Source organism: Drosophila tropicalis, unplaced genomic scaffold (genome assembly GCF_018151085.1).
Source record: "Drosophila tropicalis isolate 14030-0801.00 unplaced genomic scaffold, ASM1815108v1 contig_629, whole genome shotgun sequence".
In the NCBI taxonomy this organism is placed as follows: domain Eukaryota; kingdom Metazoa; phylum Arthropoda; class Insecta; order Diptera; family Drosophilidae; genus Drosophila; species Drosophila tropicalis.
In genome coordinates, this window is record NW_027173108.1 from 129,703 (window position 1) to 148,564 (window position 18,862).

The following is an 18,862-nucleotide window of genomic DNA, read 5'->3' on the forward strand; positions in this document are numbered from 1 at the left end:
CATGAGATTGCAGTTGTTAGAGATGTGGTTGTATTCCTGGCAGTTTTTACACTGCGGTGGTTGGTGTCTCTTATGGGGCTCCTCTACGGTGATTCTTCTGTGCAATAGGAGCTGTAGGTTGTAGATTGGGTGCACTTCATTTGGCTTCGACCGCTTTGCATCTGGTTGGAGCTCGATTTTAAAGAGCGGCTGTGCGACTTTGTTCCTGTTGATGATGTTGACAACGGATTTGACCGCAAACCCTTTTTCGACCAACGTGTCTGCTATTTCTTGAGTAAGGACCGATGGCTCAATCCCCTTCAACACAACTTGGAGCCCTTTTACTGCTTTTTAGTTGGTAGGTATGAAAGTTGATGTTAGCATTACGGAGGTACTTTTCGATGATGCGGAAATTGTCCTCAGTTTGGGTTTGACATTTAATTTCTTTAATGTTACCCCTATTGAAAGGGGTTACAACAAAGTTATTTGCCCCTACTGTTTCCACTAGCTTCGAAATCAGGGCGCTGCAGTTGGCTCCACGGATGTATAAGGGGGGTGGTCTAGCCGATTTAACTTTATCTACAGCTCCGGCTTGATCATCTTGCTGATCGGCAAGAATTTTAAAACGATTCCCGCTAAGGGGTGCTACTCGTTCATTTGGTTTGGTTATTTTCGGCGTGTTGCCACTTTTTTTCTATTGCGGGCTTAGCTTCCGCTTAGTTATTTTAATATATCTATCCAGTCCAGTTTGGACAGAAGTCGTTGGGTTTACTATTGTGGCTGACTCAGGGCGACTTGTCGTTGACGGCTTGAGGCAGGTCAATACTTCGGCAGATGTTGCAGTAGTTGCTGTCAACGAGCTGACGGTGCTGGTCGGTGCTGGTCGGTGCAATCGGTGACCCAGTTATCGTTATTGATGGAGAAGCACACTGCTCTCTCCACGGTAAGTTGCTTTTGATTGCTGAGTGGCTGGCACTTTCGGTGTTATTGCTTACGTTAGCATTCAGTGGGGTCGGCCACACCACCGAAAAGTACGCGTTGTTGCGTTGTACCGAGAGTCGACGCTCACGTTGTTGTTGTACAATTGGTTCTTGTAGCTGTTGCTATTGGGGATCGAGAGAGCATTAATTAATTTGAGATATAATTCTGAGATATTAAACGTGAATAAATTAAGTTGAACTCGAGTGCGTCTACCTTAGTTTAGCGTCACCGAAAGAAGACCGATATTTCCCACATACGGGCTTAATACTAACAATCGATATATAAAAATACTAGATTAATACTAATAATCGATACTTAAACATACTGACAGCGATATATGTGTAAATATTTAACAGAACGATAATTCATAAATAACTGACATCTTACAGTTGCATCTTAAGTCACAATAATCGAGAATTAAAAAGACATCTGGATCAAATTAGAAAACAAAATCCCGTCTCAAATGAACAGAACGAGAATGACATGTGTGAAACTAATGTGGAGAGCAATACCTCAGTATGAAAGTATTAATGAAAATAATTCCAACATAGCTCAAACGGAAAGCCAAGGACTATACCCATGGAAACTGGAAGATGTTTGACTCAATTGGCACTCATTAGCGATCGTAAAGCTTTCACATGCTTTACACTCACATGTAAAACACTCGTAAACTTAAACACGTGCTAAGTATTAGGCACAGCGGAGTAAGTACTCAAACTGTCATATAGAGAAAAGATCTACATATTAAAGCTCACTTATTAAGCTCTTGAGTAAAACTTAATGCATTTGAGTGTTTTTATTTTAAACTAAACTCGTTTAGCTCACGTTTAATTCATTTCTAACTTGCTACATTTCTTTCGTTAAGGACCCAAAATGCCTCCACCAAATGAAACGCAGCTTCTACCGCTTGGACAACAACGGAATCAACTGCAATCTAATATTCAAAGCTTAAGAGCTAGAATCGATCTTGAAAATGACCCTATTATATTAGGTTGTCAGTCTCAAATTGTTGAGTCGTATTTTAAGCAGGCATTACAAGTTCTAACAAAAATTGAGAAGCTAGATCCAGCAGATGCGAATAGGGCAGAGATAGAAATTCTTTTTATCGAAACAAAGGGAATCATATTACGGCGCATTGGCGCAAGTAAAAAGGAAAAACCAGAAGAACTTAGTTTCTTTAATTCATCGACTTATCACGGGGGACATCATAATCGGCTTCCATCCCTCAAATAACCTAAATTCGACGGCAAATATGGGGAATTCAAAAAATTTATTACTTCATTTACAAATATGGGACATAAAAGACAACTCATTGTCCAATGTTGACAAATTTAACTATCTATTAAGTTGTCTATCTGGCCAAGCGCTAAGCGTAGTCTCGCCATTTCAAGTATCAGACCAAAATAGTCCAAAGGCGCTAGATCGCCTTAACGAGCAATGTGACAAGAAAGTTCTTATTTTCGTAGAACATATTTCAAGTTTATTTAACATTGCTAGCATGAAAAAGGCAGATACGGTTTCAGCTCTACGCGGATCATTGTTGTCTCTTGGGTCTTATGCTGTACTTATTCACATTGTTATGTCAAAAATTGATCTTGAATCCAAACAAGCATACGATCGGGTTCAAGAATACGATATTTTACCTGACTGTGCCGACTGTTATCACATTCTCAGTCAATACTGTCAGTAATTGGAAGGTAATGGTAATGCTCTACTTGATTCGTGCTTTGAGTTACTTTTATAACTGAAGAATTAGACAAAAGGCTTCAGCTTCCGTTTCGTTACGATCATTATGAGATTGCTGGAATCGGTGAAATACGTACACATATGAAACATTCCGTATCTACCAAAATTCGTTCAAGAATATCTCCAGATGAATGGAATATGGAGTTTATCGTGACTAAATCTATATCGCTACCTCACCTGAAAAGAGACTAGATATGTCAAATTGGGCCATTCCCAAAAGAAATTGAGTTAGCCGACCCATTCTTTAATAAGCCCGGAAAGGTAGATTTATTGCTTAGCGTAAAGGAGTTTTTTTAATCTACTTAAGACTGGTAAAATTAGTTTAGGAATTGGTCTTCCTCATCTAGTGGAAACTGCATTAGGATGGATCGTCGCTGAACCTCAATCAACTCAACACTACACTTGTAATTTAATGCAACAGCAAGAACTTAACATATTATTAGAAAGGTTTTGGAAAATGGTTGAAATGCATGGAATTCAAAATAAAGATATTTCGTTCATCTTAGAAGAACAAGCATGTGAAACTCACTTTCAGGTGCACACACAATTCCTGGATTCAGGGCGCATACAGGTTCAGGGGCCTTTCAAGGAATCGCCTGAGCAACTTGTAGACTCGTTGTCCTGTGCAAAAGACGTTTTCTTCAACTCGAAAGACGGCTTGCATCTCAACACCAATTAAAGGAAATGTACATAGATTTTTTTAGATGAATATCTTAAGTTGAATCACATGGAGATAGCTTCGTTAGATAATTCACCATTCTGTCCTTAGAACGCAGAGCTCATTAACTAAACTTCGCGTAGTGTTTGACGTTTCGTCTAAATCATCATTAAAAATATTATTAAAAAAAATTTTTTTGTTTGGTCCTCCTTTTTTTAAAAAAATAAATAATAAAAATATTCTTTTTTTGTTTTTTTTACGGTTGTAATACCCCTTTAAAAAAAAAAATATAAAAAAAATTTCTTCCCCCCCCTAGGAGAAAATATTTACAAAAAAATTTTGTGAAAAAAAAAAAAAAAAAAACATTTAAAATTTTTAAAAAATTTTTAAAAAAAAAAAAAAAAAAAATTTTTTAAAATTTCCGGCAATTATTTATTGTTCTTAAGGTGTATTCTGCTATTCGGGGCAGAGACAAATACAACAAATCAATAACCATAAAATTTGCTTCAGCAGATCTCGAGTTGAACAAATCGGACTTTTTATACAATACACTCATAGGGTGAAATGGTATATTAAAGTCTCCAAAATGTATGTAACAGGCAGAAGAAAGCTTCTCCGACTCTATAAAGTATATATATTCTTGATCAGGATCAACAGCCGAGTCGATCTAGCCGTCCGTCTGTCCGTTTGTCCGTCCGTCCGTCCGTCTGTATAAACACGCAGATCTCGGAGGCTATAAGAGCTAGAGACACCGAATTTGGTATGTATACTCATGTAGTATGTAAATGTATCACATAAAAGAATCACATAAAACTATTTTTTCTTAAAAAGTATAACAGCTAGAGACATCAAATTTGGTTCATATTTTCGTTTAGTTAGCGCGCAGAAACTAATTGTTCACACTTTTTGCCACGCCCCCTCCGCTCCCGGAATTTACATAAAACAGATTTTCTTAAAAACTATGACAGCTACCGACTTTAAATTTGGTATGTAGACTAGTTCAATAGACGCGCAGATATTGGCTATTTAAAAATTTTGCCACGCCCAATTCCGCCCCCGCAAATCAAACAAAACTGATTTTGTCAAAAACTAACAAAGCTAAAGTCAAAAAATTTAGTATGTACACTGGCTTAGTATGCGCGCAGAGTATACATCTTCTCATATTTTGCCACGTCGACTTTCGCCTCCATAATTTGTAAAAAACCGATTTCCTTCTGTAGTTTTTGATTTCGCATTCAAATTCGCCAGACTAACTATTTCTACCAAACTACCAAATCGGACAAGAAACATGCAAAATATGAGTATGAACGTGCATAAGGCCAGGATTGGCCGTTGGCTAGTAGCGGCGCTAGAGTGCTCGTGTGTTTGTGGAGTGAGCGAGATAGCACATAGTATGAGGCATGTAAAAACAATTTAATAGACATACATCTGGTTTTCGAAATTTAAAATATTTGTTTCACCTGGTGAAACCCAAGTCGGCGAGTCGACTTACTTCATTATATATATAAGATTAGATACCTATACAGATCGGCTCTGCTCAACCGCTGCTACTACGTGCATACACACAAGCGCAGCTCTATATAAACCATATGTGTATGCGTGCCGTGCTTTGTGAACTTATCTTTTCTTTATTACTAGAATTGCTTTACTTTCAGTTCTTCTAATAGTGTTATGGTTTACTAATCCTAATAATCCTTTCAGTTTATGTCGAAAAGAAATGTTACTGCGACCAGCAATCCATTCGATGGCCGTTATATACCCCGAACTGAGCATCTGGAGTGGATAAATGGAAAACTGAATTCAAATTATATGCATCTAAATGACTTGTGTTCCGGCCTATTTTTAGCTCTTTGATATCTTTAAATCTGATGAAGAAAGTGAAATGGGCAACCACTACGGATTTTGATCATATACAGAAATTCTGATTACTAAAGATGAGTTTCCATCGCACGTATGGGCAGAAGAATATTCCTGTACACTTGCTGATAAAGGGTACTCTTTAGGATCATTTGCGATTTGATCGTTGGGTTTACAAGTTCTTCTTGATAAAATTAACAATCATCTGCTGCAGTTAATTATGATACCCCGGCAAAAAGTACACGCACTCTCCCAGTGGAGATCGTAAGCTCAGTCGCAATGCGAAGCGGACTACAACACAATTCTCGCTTAAAATTACCTAATCGAAGATCTTGAAACCGGCTGCTACCATGCAACTTAGCGAGAGACCACAATTGAGAATCGCTTGAGTGCACCACCAGTTCAGCGCAAGCTAAGAGTCAGCAGATCATCAACGAGGACAAGCAAAAGATTTCCAAAACAAGTCGAAGACGGTTTCAATGAGGTTAAATTGCCTGAAATATGGAATAAGTCATAATAATCCGATTCCATATATATATCATTACATTCGACAAGCAATACTGATCAAGAGGTATCTAAACAGGTTAAGTCCACCGATGATACTGTGATAAATAAACTAAAGAAGGCCCAAAATACTAAAACGATTTGGTACAAGTAATTAAAACGCGCCGGAATTTAATTTTAACCTAGTTTTAAACACAATGATTTATTTACAGGCAAGTATTCACCCACGATATGTTTCGGGCTAAAGTAAAACTGGAGTTAAAAGTGCGGGTGGTCGGCGTAACCGTATTCGCTTTTGGAAAAACATTTCTACCACTCCCTCCCTGCTGTTCACTCAGTGGCGTGAACACTAATGATGACAAATCAAGGCAACATGAAATCGCTTCGAAGTGGTTAATAAAAGGATTAAGCCACTGATGGAAGATATACACGAATAGACCAAGCTAGATTTCATATTTCATATATTATCTAAATATCAATGTAAAAATCCTCTTTGAACCGAGTTGAGATCTTAACTATGTTTTATGCACAAGAGTCTATGGATTCCAAAAATTATTTAGTTTTTCCAAAATTAACAGTTGTGTAGAGCAATGCTTATAACAAACACCATTTTAGAATAAACTAACATTTAAGTGTGATTACATCAGCTACTTATTTTTGCACGTCCGCACTCTGTAACGTGAAGCTATACACTGATTTGTCCCTAATAAATGCCTGTATAAATGAGCGTAGTTGTCGGTATCTACCTTATTACTAAGTCTTATATTTGTCAGGGTATTTTTTATCTGCAGCATTTCGAAAGTGAACCGTTTGGTGTAATGTTTTTCTTCATTTACCATGTTTGCTGCAGTAAAATGGAAGGTGAATGTCCACCGCACGTTGGCCGCACAGTGCCATAAGTGCCGCTTTTTGTATATTGAAGTGTACCTATGTAATTTTCTTCAGTTTTCTGCATTATTCCCGTTGCATGGTATTTTATAAACTACATTGCTCTTGTCCATTGTATTAATCTTGCTTTTTGTCCTGTTGAATATACCTCCGTAACGTGTTGTTGGGTTTTGTGTGTTATACAGTGTTGTAGCGATCCACCACTACCACTCCACACAGCACCACCAGTACCACCACCATCACAGATGCATCTACATAAATCCAAAACCATTACCACTAACACATCGAAATCTATCCAAAAGCCACATCCACATCCACATCCATAGTGAGATGTAGAAAATTGTATCAAAGGCCGCTCGTTTCAGCTAAAGCTGGAGAGTCCAAGTCGAGTTTCTTGCCTAAGTCTTTTGTTTTTAGCATTGAGCGTGACTCGTTTTTTGCTATTTTCATTACCCCGTAAATGCGCTGTAAGAAAAGGGTATTTCAACTCCTGATTAGTCGATGCATTGTCATTCTTTTGTCGGTTTAGAGTAGATTAAAGGATCACATATAGAGTAAGTATTCAATTTTTATATCACTTCTTAAATAGGTTTTGATTAGCTTATAAGGAAGAACTTTTTGGTTCACGCAGAAAGCAAGCTAGAAACAAAAATATAAAGCTGATTAACAAAATATAAACTTTTTTATTTTCAAATATTTCTTATGGCTACCTTTGAAAGTGGCAACAGTTAGCAGCCCATTAAGGAGTTGTTAACTAATTTTATCCAAAATAGATACCATTACAATAAATGTAGTTTGAAGTAAATTGACAGTTAGGATAAGCTTTAATTTGGTACTCCCATTTAATTTGGTACTTTTTGGCTCTTCATAACGGTCGGACCTTATATTTATGCTACAGTAAAAGTTAAAACACTTGTAAAAACGATATTTTTCCAGAAACAAACATGATGAAATCCAATTAATGATACGGTCACAGAAGAGGCTGAATACCTTTAAGTACTAGATCGAGGGTAACTGATAGTCGATCATATTCAAATGTCACTTATATTTTTGGTGCGGCTTTTTGTGCACGAGACCGACCACTAAGGCAGCGCAGTGGCAGCGACGCTACCACACCCTTGACTGGATTGCAAAAAAACGAAGAATTGGAAGAAAAAAAAATTACGATCGCTGTCCGGTCCGGTCCATTCGCCGCTGCTGCTGCTGCTGTTGAGCTGCGCTGGCCAAGTTACTGTTGCTTTTGCCGTTGCGGCTGTAGCTCTGGCATTTTGTTGTTGCTTTTAGCCATTTCGCGCCAAAGCAGCAACAGCCACCGCCTTGTCCCACCTTATCCCGCCCGCTTGCCAATGGACAGCATTTGCTCCTTTTGTAATTGTGCAGTTGCTGCAGTCGTCGTCGCAGCCTTTGCTATTTTGATCGGCTGCGCCAGAAACTGCACTGAACCGAGGTGAGGTGGTGAGCCTTTGGTTCAATATCGGTCCGGTTTCGCATTTGGACTGGGCTGACTCTCTTGTGGGCTCGTGGTGGGCTCTTGGTGGGGTGATTCAAGTTTTCGCCTCGGATGGTCTGCTCTGTGTGGCCGTCCAGCAGTTGGCAGCTGCGGCGGGGCGTTAATGTGCTTTGGCTATTTTATTTATTCATGCCAAAGCGTCTAAGCTAGTAAATTGTATTGCCGTTCGGACTTGGGGACCTCAAAAAACTCGGGCTTGGCTACGGACATTGCGGACCTCCGGACGGCTCAAAGAGAAAAAAATGCATTGCAGGCCAGCAGCTTTTGCTTTTCTTTGGACCACAACAACGACTACGACGACGACGACATCAGATTGTCATTCTTGCTTGTTTTTTTTTTTCATTTGCTTCTTTTTTTTTTTTTTTTTTTAATTGAAAGTCGAGTGGCATAGCTGGATTGTACATATACACTAGACCTGTGGGGCATTTCAACTTTATTAGAAGGTTAAATTTATGTGGGAAGAAGTCAATAATTATCGATTGTGAGTAGTTTGCCCAAACAAACGAGTTATCATATTTCAATATTTACTATAGAGTATAAACTATATACTAAAGACTCTGTTATCTTGAATGATCGTAAGTGAAAAAAGTTGTAAGGATTCTAAAAATCTTGAATGGTCTTTAGATAGCCAAATAAAGTAAATTTTGTTTAATAGCTCAACAAATGAAATCAACAATCACAAGATCAAAAGTTTATTGAATCAAATCCAATATAATCAAAGCTCAGAAAGGTTTCTAACTCTGCACTAATTATTCACTTGGATTACATTAATTCTCTTAATTACTAATTGAAGTATAAAGATACTTTAATTTAAGTTTTGACTACTTTGAATGTAATCAAGAACGATCAATATAGATATTAAATTGGATTTACAAAGCTTTAAATTAAAAGTAATGTAAATGTGATGAGACTAAATGGATTTGACAATTTTAAGCCTTGCAGAAACTCTTCGAAAGCATTCCAAACTCATGAACTAAATTTATGATCACCATTCAATGAGCAAAGGATTACTTTTAAACTAATTCCAACCTCTTGTTTGTTTCTGATTGAACTGAACGTTAGAAAAACAAGAATACTTACATACGAATGATTAAGTAGATCTTTTGAATACAGTCATGAACATGTCTAAAATCTAGTTATATAGGTAAAAGGATACAGTTCATAACAAAATTTGGTTAAAAGAGATTAAGGTTAAGAGAGTTTAGGTCAAAAGGCAATTAGTCACCATAAGCCAGAAAGAACTCTAAAAAACTTATTGGAAAGTTTCGTTCTTACAAGAAGACTCGAAATGAACATTTCAAATATAAATATATATACGATTTTTGAAATTTCTATATTGATAAAACCTTGCCAAGTTAGATTGGTTGTGTAGATTAGAGTATTTCTGTTTTGTAGTAAGTTTAATTTAAAATGTTGTTGCTCTGTTTGCATTGATATTAATTTGTTGCTCTAATATTTTTCTTTTTTTCTTCTCAAAATTGGTTGACTTTCGGCTGACTTTGCCGCGGACTCCAGCTGCTGGCTTTGGATTCACTTTTTAATGACTGCGTGGAGCTGGATGTGGACTGGATCTGGACTTGGACCTGGTGTCCAGCTCCAGTTTCAGGTCTCCTTTTTTCTTCTCACTCACTTCTTCTTTCTCTCTCTCTCTCTCTCTCTCTGTGTTGGAGTTGCCGTTACACAATTGCGGATATGAATGAGTAATCCGTGGGCTTTGGCCTGATATATGTCCGTTTGATATACATATTCATGACAGAGGGGTTCAATGAGGGGCGGCCAATTGGACAGAGAATGGGTGCACACGTGTCGTATACGTAACGCAAAATTTGTCTGACGATTCTTATCGACCACGTGCTGTTGGCATAGTATGTTTGTTTGTATTTGAGTCGGTTGTTTTTTTTGTGGCTTGTGGTTATGTAACTGCCAAATGAGAGAGCTCCGTCGAGTCATTAAGCCAACTTAATATCGTGCAAATTTTTAACAGCTTCATGCTGTGAGTGTGTGTGTGTGTGTAAGTGCCAAGTACCAGGGCAATCACCCACGCGGCCATGTCCATCTGGTGATTCATGGTGTCACGGTGTCAGCTGCTGCTGATGATGATCGAACAACCCACTTTTTCAATTTCCCCTCCCCCCAGCCCCACACCTTTGGCTACCGACCACCAGAATTCGGTAGTCGTTAAAGTCACCGTCTGTGCAGACAATCTCATCCAATTCTCCATCGTGCTGTCGCATCGTAACAAAACCTCCATCCAAACAGATCTTGCACGCCTATAAAAAGCGGTCACAAAAACAGATCAACAGCGTTTTAAACTGCCGTCGGCATTTTTTATGGCGTTTTGGTTATACTTTTTAGTTGCTGTTATTGCTTTTAGTAAGTGGCAACAAGTGTGCGTACCTGTGTGTGTGTTTGTGTGTGTGCTTTTTTTGTGACTTTGCCTATGACAATTGAATAGCCTACGGCTAGAATAAACATATAGGTGGGTGAGGCATTCATTCATTCGATGGAAAGTGACATAACTTTCGTGTTAATTAGTCGAGTGCCTCCACTGAGATCGGTTTGTAGAGGTCCAACCAATGTCGATATGTAGCCGATCATTTGGTAGATCAAAGATTGACAGCTTTTATAGCATTCAGTAGCTTAATTTCAATGAAAACTCACCAAATTATGTTATAGTTTTGTAATTTTATGGCCATTCATGGATCTAACTGGCTGGCATTTCAAGATTTTGTGATAATCTGTTCTTCAATGAAGTTAGTTAAAACTGAAAACCTCATGGAATTCAGGCCACAATCATCTGGATGAATTATATGTGACGAATATACAGTTATAGCCAAAGGCTTTAAAATCTATGATCTGATCTATGTTTTCTTATGACTTGATGATTGGCAATGAAATTTAAAGTAACCCATGGAGAAGCAAAATATAAGTTTTTACCACGAATAGCTATAGATTAGCGTTAATTAGACCTGTTAAGTCTTGTAGATAAAATTGAGATAGCAGATTAGAATGATAAAAGAAGGATAGTAAGGGTCAAAAAGAAAGAGTTCGCAAACTAAAGGTGAGGTAATTAAGATAACTTCAAGGGGTTATTTAATAAAATGATCTCTCTAGAATATTTCTCTCATAAACTAAATGTATATATTAAATTAGGTAAGAAAATTAACTCCTTATATAATAAAGAAAAAAAAAAAAATTTAAAAAAAAAAAGGAAAATAAAAAAAAAAAAAAAAAAAAAAAAAAAAAAAATAATAAAAAAAAAATAAAAAAAAAAAAAAAAAAAAAAAAAAAAAAAAAAAAAAAAAAAAAAAAAGAGTAGATAAAAAAAAAAAAAAAAAAAAAATATAAAAAAAAAAAAAAAAAAAAAAAATTTAAATAAAAAAAAAAAAAAAAAAAAAATTTTTTTTTTATTAAAAAAAAAAAAAATAAAAAATTTTTTTTTAAATTTAATTTTAAAAAAAAAATTTAATAAAAAAAAAAAAAAAAAAAAAAAAAAAAAAAAAAAAAAAATTTATTTTAAAAATAATAAAAAAATATAATAAAAATAAAAATATTAAATAAAAAAATTAAAAAAAAAAAAAAAAAAAAAAAAAAAAAAAAAAAAAAAAAAAAAAAAACTCAATGTTAACACAATCTTTTATCTTTTTAATCATTTGATTATATTTTAATCTTCAAGAAAGAGGCGAATATATTTTTGGTATATTAAAGACCAACAATAGCCTAAAGAATGATGACAACATTTAATGTAAATATTTATAGCCGATGCTTCTTTTATATGCAGAAAGGAAGTAATTCCACATACATAGGTCATTTTTGATAACGAGATGATAGTAATATACACATGAAGATACCAAGGTCATGAAAAGGGATAATACAATATAAAGTTGCTCAAGTTACATCAATTTAAAGTCCTTCTCTCCCTTTGTAAATGAATTAGAGAAGAGTTTTGAATTTGCAAAAATGAACAATATGTATGTATCTAATGAAAATCAGCCTCAAAATAAAGTAAAACAAGTGCATACACATGAGCAGCATATGTATGTATGTATATACCTGTGTATGTATGTGTTTGTGAATAGTTTTGTTGCATGTTGCATATGTTTTTGATGTTGTTGTTGGTGTTATTGATTTATTTGTTGGTGCGACAGAAGTTGGCATCATTAAGTGCCGCCGCAGCCATTCTCTCTATTAAGTAGCAGACAAATTCTTGGCCTTCCCTGTCGGCGGCAGCGGCAGCAGCCACAACAAGCGGTCGACTTGGACACCTCAAGCTCATGGAGACGGACAGATAATTCTTGTTCACAATCTAAATGGCCGTCTTGACACACCTTAGAATTTGTGTGTTACAATTTGAAGTTGTCGACAATGGCGATGCCGATGCCGATGCTGTTAGGTGGTGCTGTTGCTGCTGTTGTTGCTCGTTGACCAACTGCAGCAAATTGTGAAAGTATCTATTCGATACAAGAGCTCTTGTGAGGGGCGCTGGCTAGTTGACTGGCTGCTTGAATGCCTGACGTTTGGCATCCCATGTGCCACACGACGTATGCTTAATTACAAACAAGAGCTTAAAGGAAACAATAAGATTCAAGCCGAGGCGAAATGCCTGCCAAAAAGCTTGTGAAGATTAGTCGCAGTGGGTCGCACAATTCGTTTCGCAATCGATTGCAGTTTGCAACAAGCCAAAACGACAACAACAACAACAACACACGAAACGAATGTGGCCGGCTCTTTGCTGCTCTGCTCTATATCACCGAAAAAACAACAACAAAAACTATACTAAAACTAGTTTAGGTGGGTCCAATGGATATTCTTTTACTGCGCGATTTTGTTGCATTTGCCGCCGAGACGAGCTTAAGTTTTTTTTTCTTCTTTTTTTTTTTTTTGTGCATTCTAATGGCCGCCCAATATGACTAAGCACACTCATCGCACTCCTGCGTCCAACAACGTGTATGCAAATCAAAACCAGTTTAAGCCACCACCAAACAGATATGCACACTATCTAGATATACACGAATATATATATATATATATATATATGTATATATGGATACCTACAAATATATAGCAGAAATATGGGTCGAGATCTGCAAAATGCAGCTGATCGAATTTTTGCATTAGGCGCAGCGGCAGCAGCAACAACAACTGCCATCCGGACAGGCAAATAGTGCTGCCTGCTGCTGCTGCCTGATTATCTCTCAAGGAAGGCATTCGAACAACTAACCAACTAACAACTGCAACTGCAGCCGGTACTGCGAATATCGAATGCTATCTATATCTTAGAAGCGGGCCGTATAACCAACATTTTGCTATTAGCCACAAAATAAAAAACGAAATGAAAAAAAAAAAAAAAAAAAATAATCTACAAACACACATACACTGAGAGATAAGAGTGGTGGCTAATGATTTGTTGGAGTATATAAACCGAGTTTGGGGAATGATTCTAGGTCTTAATGTCTGCAAATGAATCCTGAATGAATGTAAAACTGGTATATAGCAAATTCTTCTATTTGATTGAACAGTTTATTAGTCTTTCTATGATTCCTCCATGATTCTTATTACTTTGGCATTATTACACTTGGCTTAATATCGATTTAGTCAATTATCCTTTGGAATATCTTATAGTTCTAAAGGAATATATTTGCTACTGTCCTTGATACATGTATGTAGTTGGGTAACATTCTATTTTGATATCGTTTATTTAGTCTTTTTGTTTAGTGTATAGAGTAGACATATCTATATCTCAGTCTCGTCCAAGCAAACGCAAAGAAACGTAACGTAACGTATAATCTTTGAGGTAACAACGCGGTGGCTAAGTCTGAGGTCGAAGCGAGGCGCGGTGGTGGTGGTGCACAAAATCAAGAGTGTGTTTTAGCCATGGCAAGGCAACTAGGCAACAGGCAGGCAGCTGCTGCTGCTGCTGCTGATGAAATGCATTGTAAGCCACAGCCAACAACAGCAACAACAACAACAGAAACGGACAAACTATGCACGCCTTGCCGCGTACGTGGCGTTGTTGTTGCCTGTTTATTTCGGGACGGGGACGGCCCAATAGTCCAGTCCAGCTGAGGTCCATTCGAGCCCGTTCAATGCGATGCGAAGCGATGCTCGCAGGCCACTCAAACTGAACCTCAACTCGTCCGAGCCGTTGTGTCGTCGTCGTCGTCGTCGTCTTTGTCGTTGGTCGTTTGGCTAAAAGAAAATCTACATTTGTCCAAAATACCACGACGTCAACTGCGATGCAGTGTGTTGTGTGTTGCATAAAAGCAACGCTCCAAATTGCTAACTGAGCGATCCAGTTTAAATTGCAATTGCTCGTTAATGGGCACTAAAACGTGGCAGTGTGTCTATGTGTTTTTTTTTTTTTTTTTTTTATTTCATTTAAAACATTGCTAACATAATTACAAATAACATAACAAGGGAAAAAACATACGAAGTCGGGCATAATGAAAAAAGGATTACGGTTACTGCGGGACGACTTGTCGGTATTGCTTCGCAGACCGTGTGCTTCTTTAATTCGCCGACCTTTCCCTCTCCAACTGCCTTAGTTTCTTCATCACGTGTGCGACCATCATCCCGGGCGATCCAGGTTACACTGCGTCACCGGCTCGCCCATGACCCTCTCCAACCGGTGTCTTTCCTCGTCAAATCTTGGGCAGTGTTGCAGCACATGACTCGCATCTTCTATGATGCCAGCGCCGCACCATGTGCACTCGTCGGAGACATCGTGGTGGAACCTCTTCAGGTAACTCCTGAAGCACCCGTGGCCGCTCATGAGCTGAGTAAGGTAGTAGTCAACCTCACCATGCTTCCTCGACACCCATTGTGTGATGTCCGGGATTAGTGCATGGGTCCACCGTCCCTTGGGCGAGGAGTCCCACCTCTCTTGCCATCTACGCATGGAGTGCTGCCATGCCATGAGTCGTGCCTGTCCTCTTGGTTGGGTTATGTTGCTGCCACTTGATTGCCCTTATGCTACAAACGTGGCCGACGCAATTGCCGCACATTCATCGATGGGCATCATTCCAGCGATCACCAGAGCTGCGTCATCGGATATGGTGCGGAAAGCGCTACACACCCTAATAGCACTTAGACGATGAGTCGACTCGAGGCTCCTCCTGTAGCTCCTAACCTCCACACCTTTAATCCACGAAGGAACTGCGTACAGGGCAGTGGATTTTACTACGCTCGATAGTAGCAGGCGCCGTCCTTGCTTCGGGCCACGCGTATTCAGCAATATACGGGCTAGGGACCGGGCCGACGCAGCTGCCTTGTTACTGCAGTATTCTAAGTGCTCCTTGAAGGACAGTCTAGTGTCAAGCATGACACCTAGGTATTTAATGGCACGCTTGGATACCACGAGGGAGTCACCTACTCTGATTTTTGCGGTTTCGACGCGCTTCCGGCTGCTAATGAGCACCGCCTCGGTCTTTTGCGCTGCCAATTTAAGCCCTGCGGCCGATAGCCAGTGGCCAACTTTGGCTATCGCCACGCTACAACGCTCTTCGGCGACGTGAAGGTCCTTGGCCGAAACCACCAGAGCGACGTCGTCAGCAAACCCGACAATGTGTGTGTGCTGCTCGAACTCAAGGCGCAGGACTCCGTCGTACATGGTGTTCCATAACAAGGGGCCCAGGACGGATCCTTGTGGAACACCAGCCGATACCCCTATTTCTTCCAGGCCATCATCCGTTAAGTATCGGATTCTCCTGTCGCGAAAGTAGCTGCGCACGCAGTTCATCAAGTAGCTTGGGATATTGAATGTTGCCAGCGCGTCCAGTATGCGATCCCACCTTGCTGAGTTAAACGCGTTCTTCACGTCGAGCGTCACCACGATACAGTATTCTTTAATGCCGCCTTTCCATCTAGAGCCGTCGATTGCCTCAGCTGCCAAGTGAACCACACGGTTTATTGCGTCGATTGTGGATCTGGCCTTTCTGAATCCGAACTGGTGCTCGGATAAGCCCCCGCCTGCTAATATCGCCGACTCCAGTCTCGAGCAAAGCATCGACTCCAGCACCTTGCCAGCTGTATCCAACAGGCAAATGGGCCTATACGAGGATGCCTCGTCTGGTGGTTTTCCGGGCTTGGGCAACAACACAAGGTTTTGTAACTTCCACCTGGTGGGAAAGACTCCTTCTCTTATGCATTTTGAGTACAACTCCGTGAATACATGAGGGTGTATCGTTACTGCCAGTTTAAGTGCGATGTTGGGGATAGAGTCGGGACCCGGGGCTTTATTTGGCTTTTGACGCCTCACCGTCTCGATGACCTCAGCAAGCGAGCATTCTTCCACTTGAAGGTGTGTCCCCAAGGGAGACACATGCGATAACTCCGTGGCGTCGGGAAATAGGCTGCTGACGATGTCCGTGTACTCGTTTGACCACTGTCTGGTAGGCTTTGCCCCAAGGGTCTTGTTCTGCCGAATCACATAGCTCGAGGAAACATTCTCGCTTGCTATCCCTGATCGCCACCTTAAGGGCTTTCCTCCGCCTTCTGTACTCCAGACCGAAAGCCTCGAAGTTGAGCGAATGCCCTTAAGCAGAGATATGCTTAAGTTGGCAAAACCTTCAAGAAGAATACGGCCGCGGGCGTCAGTACGGGTGCTGCCCCACTCGGTGGCCCACGCGTTGAAATCCCCACCGATGATGAGACCTTGGCGTCCTCTTGCGTCGTTCGAGATGCTGTCTAGAATGCTTCCGAAACGCTCCAGTGACAGGCTGGGTGCAAGGTAGCAGCTGTACACCCAGTTTCTGCCGATCCGCGCTCTGACAAACCCGTCCGCAGATAGGACGTCCTGCATGACTAGCACGTTGCTACCGCAGCACCAAATTGCTGCTTTGCCGCACGCTGCCTTGGCCCAGCGACCACTTTCTCCTACTCTGTAGGGCTCACTCAGTAGAGCTATATCCGCCGACAACTCACGCACAGTCTGCTGAAGCAGGTCCTGAGCCGCTATGCAGTGATTCAGGTTCAACTGCAAGAACTTCAAATGGGGCTGAGTCATTTGGCGTCTTTCTGCATCCTCTGGGCACCACTGGATGGGCACGCGCGGCTACCCGCTATGTGGTTTAAGGGACTCAAGCCCATCTCGGCACATAAAAAGCACTTGGCGGCGGTCGAGCAGTCTGCAGACTTGTGACCAGGATTGCCACACCTGAAGCAGCAATTTGACCTATCAGTGTCGCTTGGGCAGTTTGCGGCGATGTGGCCAACACATAGGCAACGAAAACAGCGCGCAGGTTGCGCTTCTAGTTCCTTTATTCGGCAGCTATCCCATCCAATTCGAACTCTGCCCACCTCTAGGAGTTTTAATGCCACTGCCTCGGGAGCACAAACCACGGCTGACATCGTATTCCGAAAACTAGACCGGAAGCTTCTTACTCTAAGCGACGTCGCCTCGACTTTGGCTTGGTCAGCCAGCTTAGCCACTAATTCCTGGGGCGTCGCTTTCTCGTCCATGCCGTGAATGGCTACAGCCTTATGGCGGGTTAGAGCTTTCACACCTGCCTCCTCGCCAAGGACTTGACTGATCGCCTCCTTAAGGGACTGGGTTGTGTCCGCTGTGCATTTCCGGAGTTCCAGAAGAAGCCCATCTTTAGCGGTGCGTCGAACTCGCATTACGTGCTCACGGACGTGGTCCAGCTGCCCGTCAGTGCGCCTCGTCACGCGCTCTAAAACTTGGCTATAACTCAAGCCTTCGTTCGCCTGAATTAGTAGCGCCTCCGGGCGGGATTTCTGAAGTTTCCCACTGATTTTCGCTTTAGGCTTGCGGGAGGACCTCGAAGGGCCCACCTTTACCCATTCTTGCTTTGGGCATTTTGCTGTGCCCTAGGCTGCTCCACATCAGTCGGATGTAGCTGCTGGTGCTGCATGGCTTGTTGCTGTGATCCAATTTGACTGGATTGGCTCTGCTGATGGAGCTGTTGCTGCCCCTGCTGGTACTGCGCCGTCTGTAGCCGTGTAGACGACTTCTGTGGGTGTTGGCGATTCTTCTGTTGCGTCTTTTGCTGGTGTGGCCTCGCTTGGTGACGACCTGAGTCATCGAATGGTGACGTTTGACACAGCTTGTCCCGCTTAGACGGTGAATTCACCAGTTCGGTTTGCTGTTGCCTACTCACACGTTTAGGTGGAGACATGCTGCAAGTGGCACACGCCACTGGCAATTGCGAGATCGGCCCTTTGTCTTGAAGCAAGGCGATCACTGCTACGTGCAGTTCTCGCAGCCGAGCAACCTTCTCCCTAAACTCGTTAGTGATGCTGCGGTTAATTTTGCCACTAGCATCCTTATCTCTGCTATAATGGGTAGCAATTGAGGCCAGAATATGGCCCATTTCCTCCAACTCGTTGCAAGTAGGCCGCACCTGCCCCACCTTGCTTTTTTTAATGCAGGCCCCGTTATTGGCTGCCTCGCCATCGGTCCCCTCAGCCCCAACAGATGGGCTTCTAAGCCTTTTCGGCGTTGCCTCGTGAGCATCCACTACTAGGGCAGCGTCTGGTGTTGCCACAGGCACCGACGGGGCGGGTGCAAGAGGTCTTGCCACCTGCTGCCGCTGCGGTGGCGGCGTCCGCTTCATCATTGACTCGGCCGCGCGTTCTAGAGGCAATTTCCCTCGCAGGACAAGAATTTCCTCTTGCCGCAACGCTGGGAGTTATGCCGCTCCAACTCGGCGGCGACACCAACAACTACCCCTATTGACGCAGCCCGACAATAGACAAGGAACAGTAAACAAAGCTATGTA

General features: G+C 41.0%; 1 protein-coding gene and 1 long non-coding RNA gene across 3 annotated transcripts; one reads left to right on the forward strand and one right to left on the reverse strand.

Moving 5' to 3' along the window:
- Nucleotides 1-4,809: 4,809 nt before the first annotated feature.
- Nucleotides 4,810-6,363, forward strand: LOC137578661 (uncharacterized). 2 transcript variants are annotated; one of them, XR_011032738.1, is made up of 3 exons: nt 4,943-4,957; nt 5,066-5,875; nt 5,938-6,363. It is a non-coding gene; the product is annotated as an uncharacterized lncRNA (long non-coding RNA). The 2 variants fall into 2 exon arrangements; XR_011032737.1 differs by having other exon boundaries at nt 4,810-5,875.
- A 10,760-nt stretch (nt 6,364-17,123) lies between these two features.
- LOC137578669 (uncharacterized) lies at nt 17,124-17,741 on the reverse strand. Its single transcript, XM_068292241.1, has one exon. The coding sequence runs from the start codon at nt 17,739-17,741 to the stop codon at nt 17,124-17,126; it is 618 nt and encodes a 205-aa protein (XP_068148342.1).
- Between the last annotated feature and the right edge of the window lie 1,121 nt (nt 17,742-18,862).

Coding starts and splice junctions, on each gene's coding strand:
- LOC137578669 (XM_068292241.1), bottom strand. CDS start 17,741: ATGCGAGTTCGACGCACCGCTAAAGATGGGCTTCTTCTGGAACTCCGG.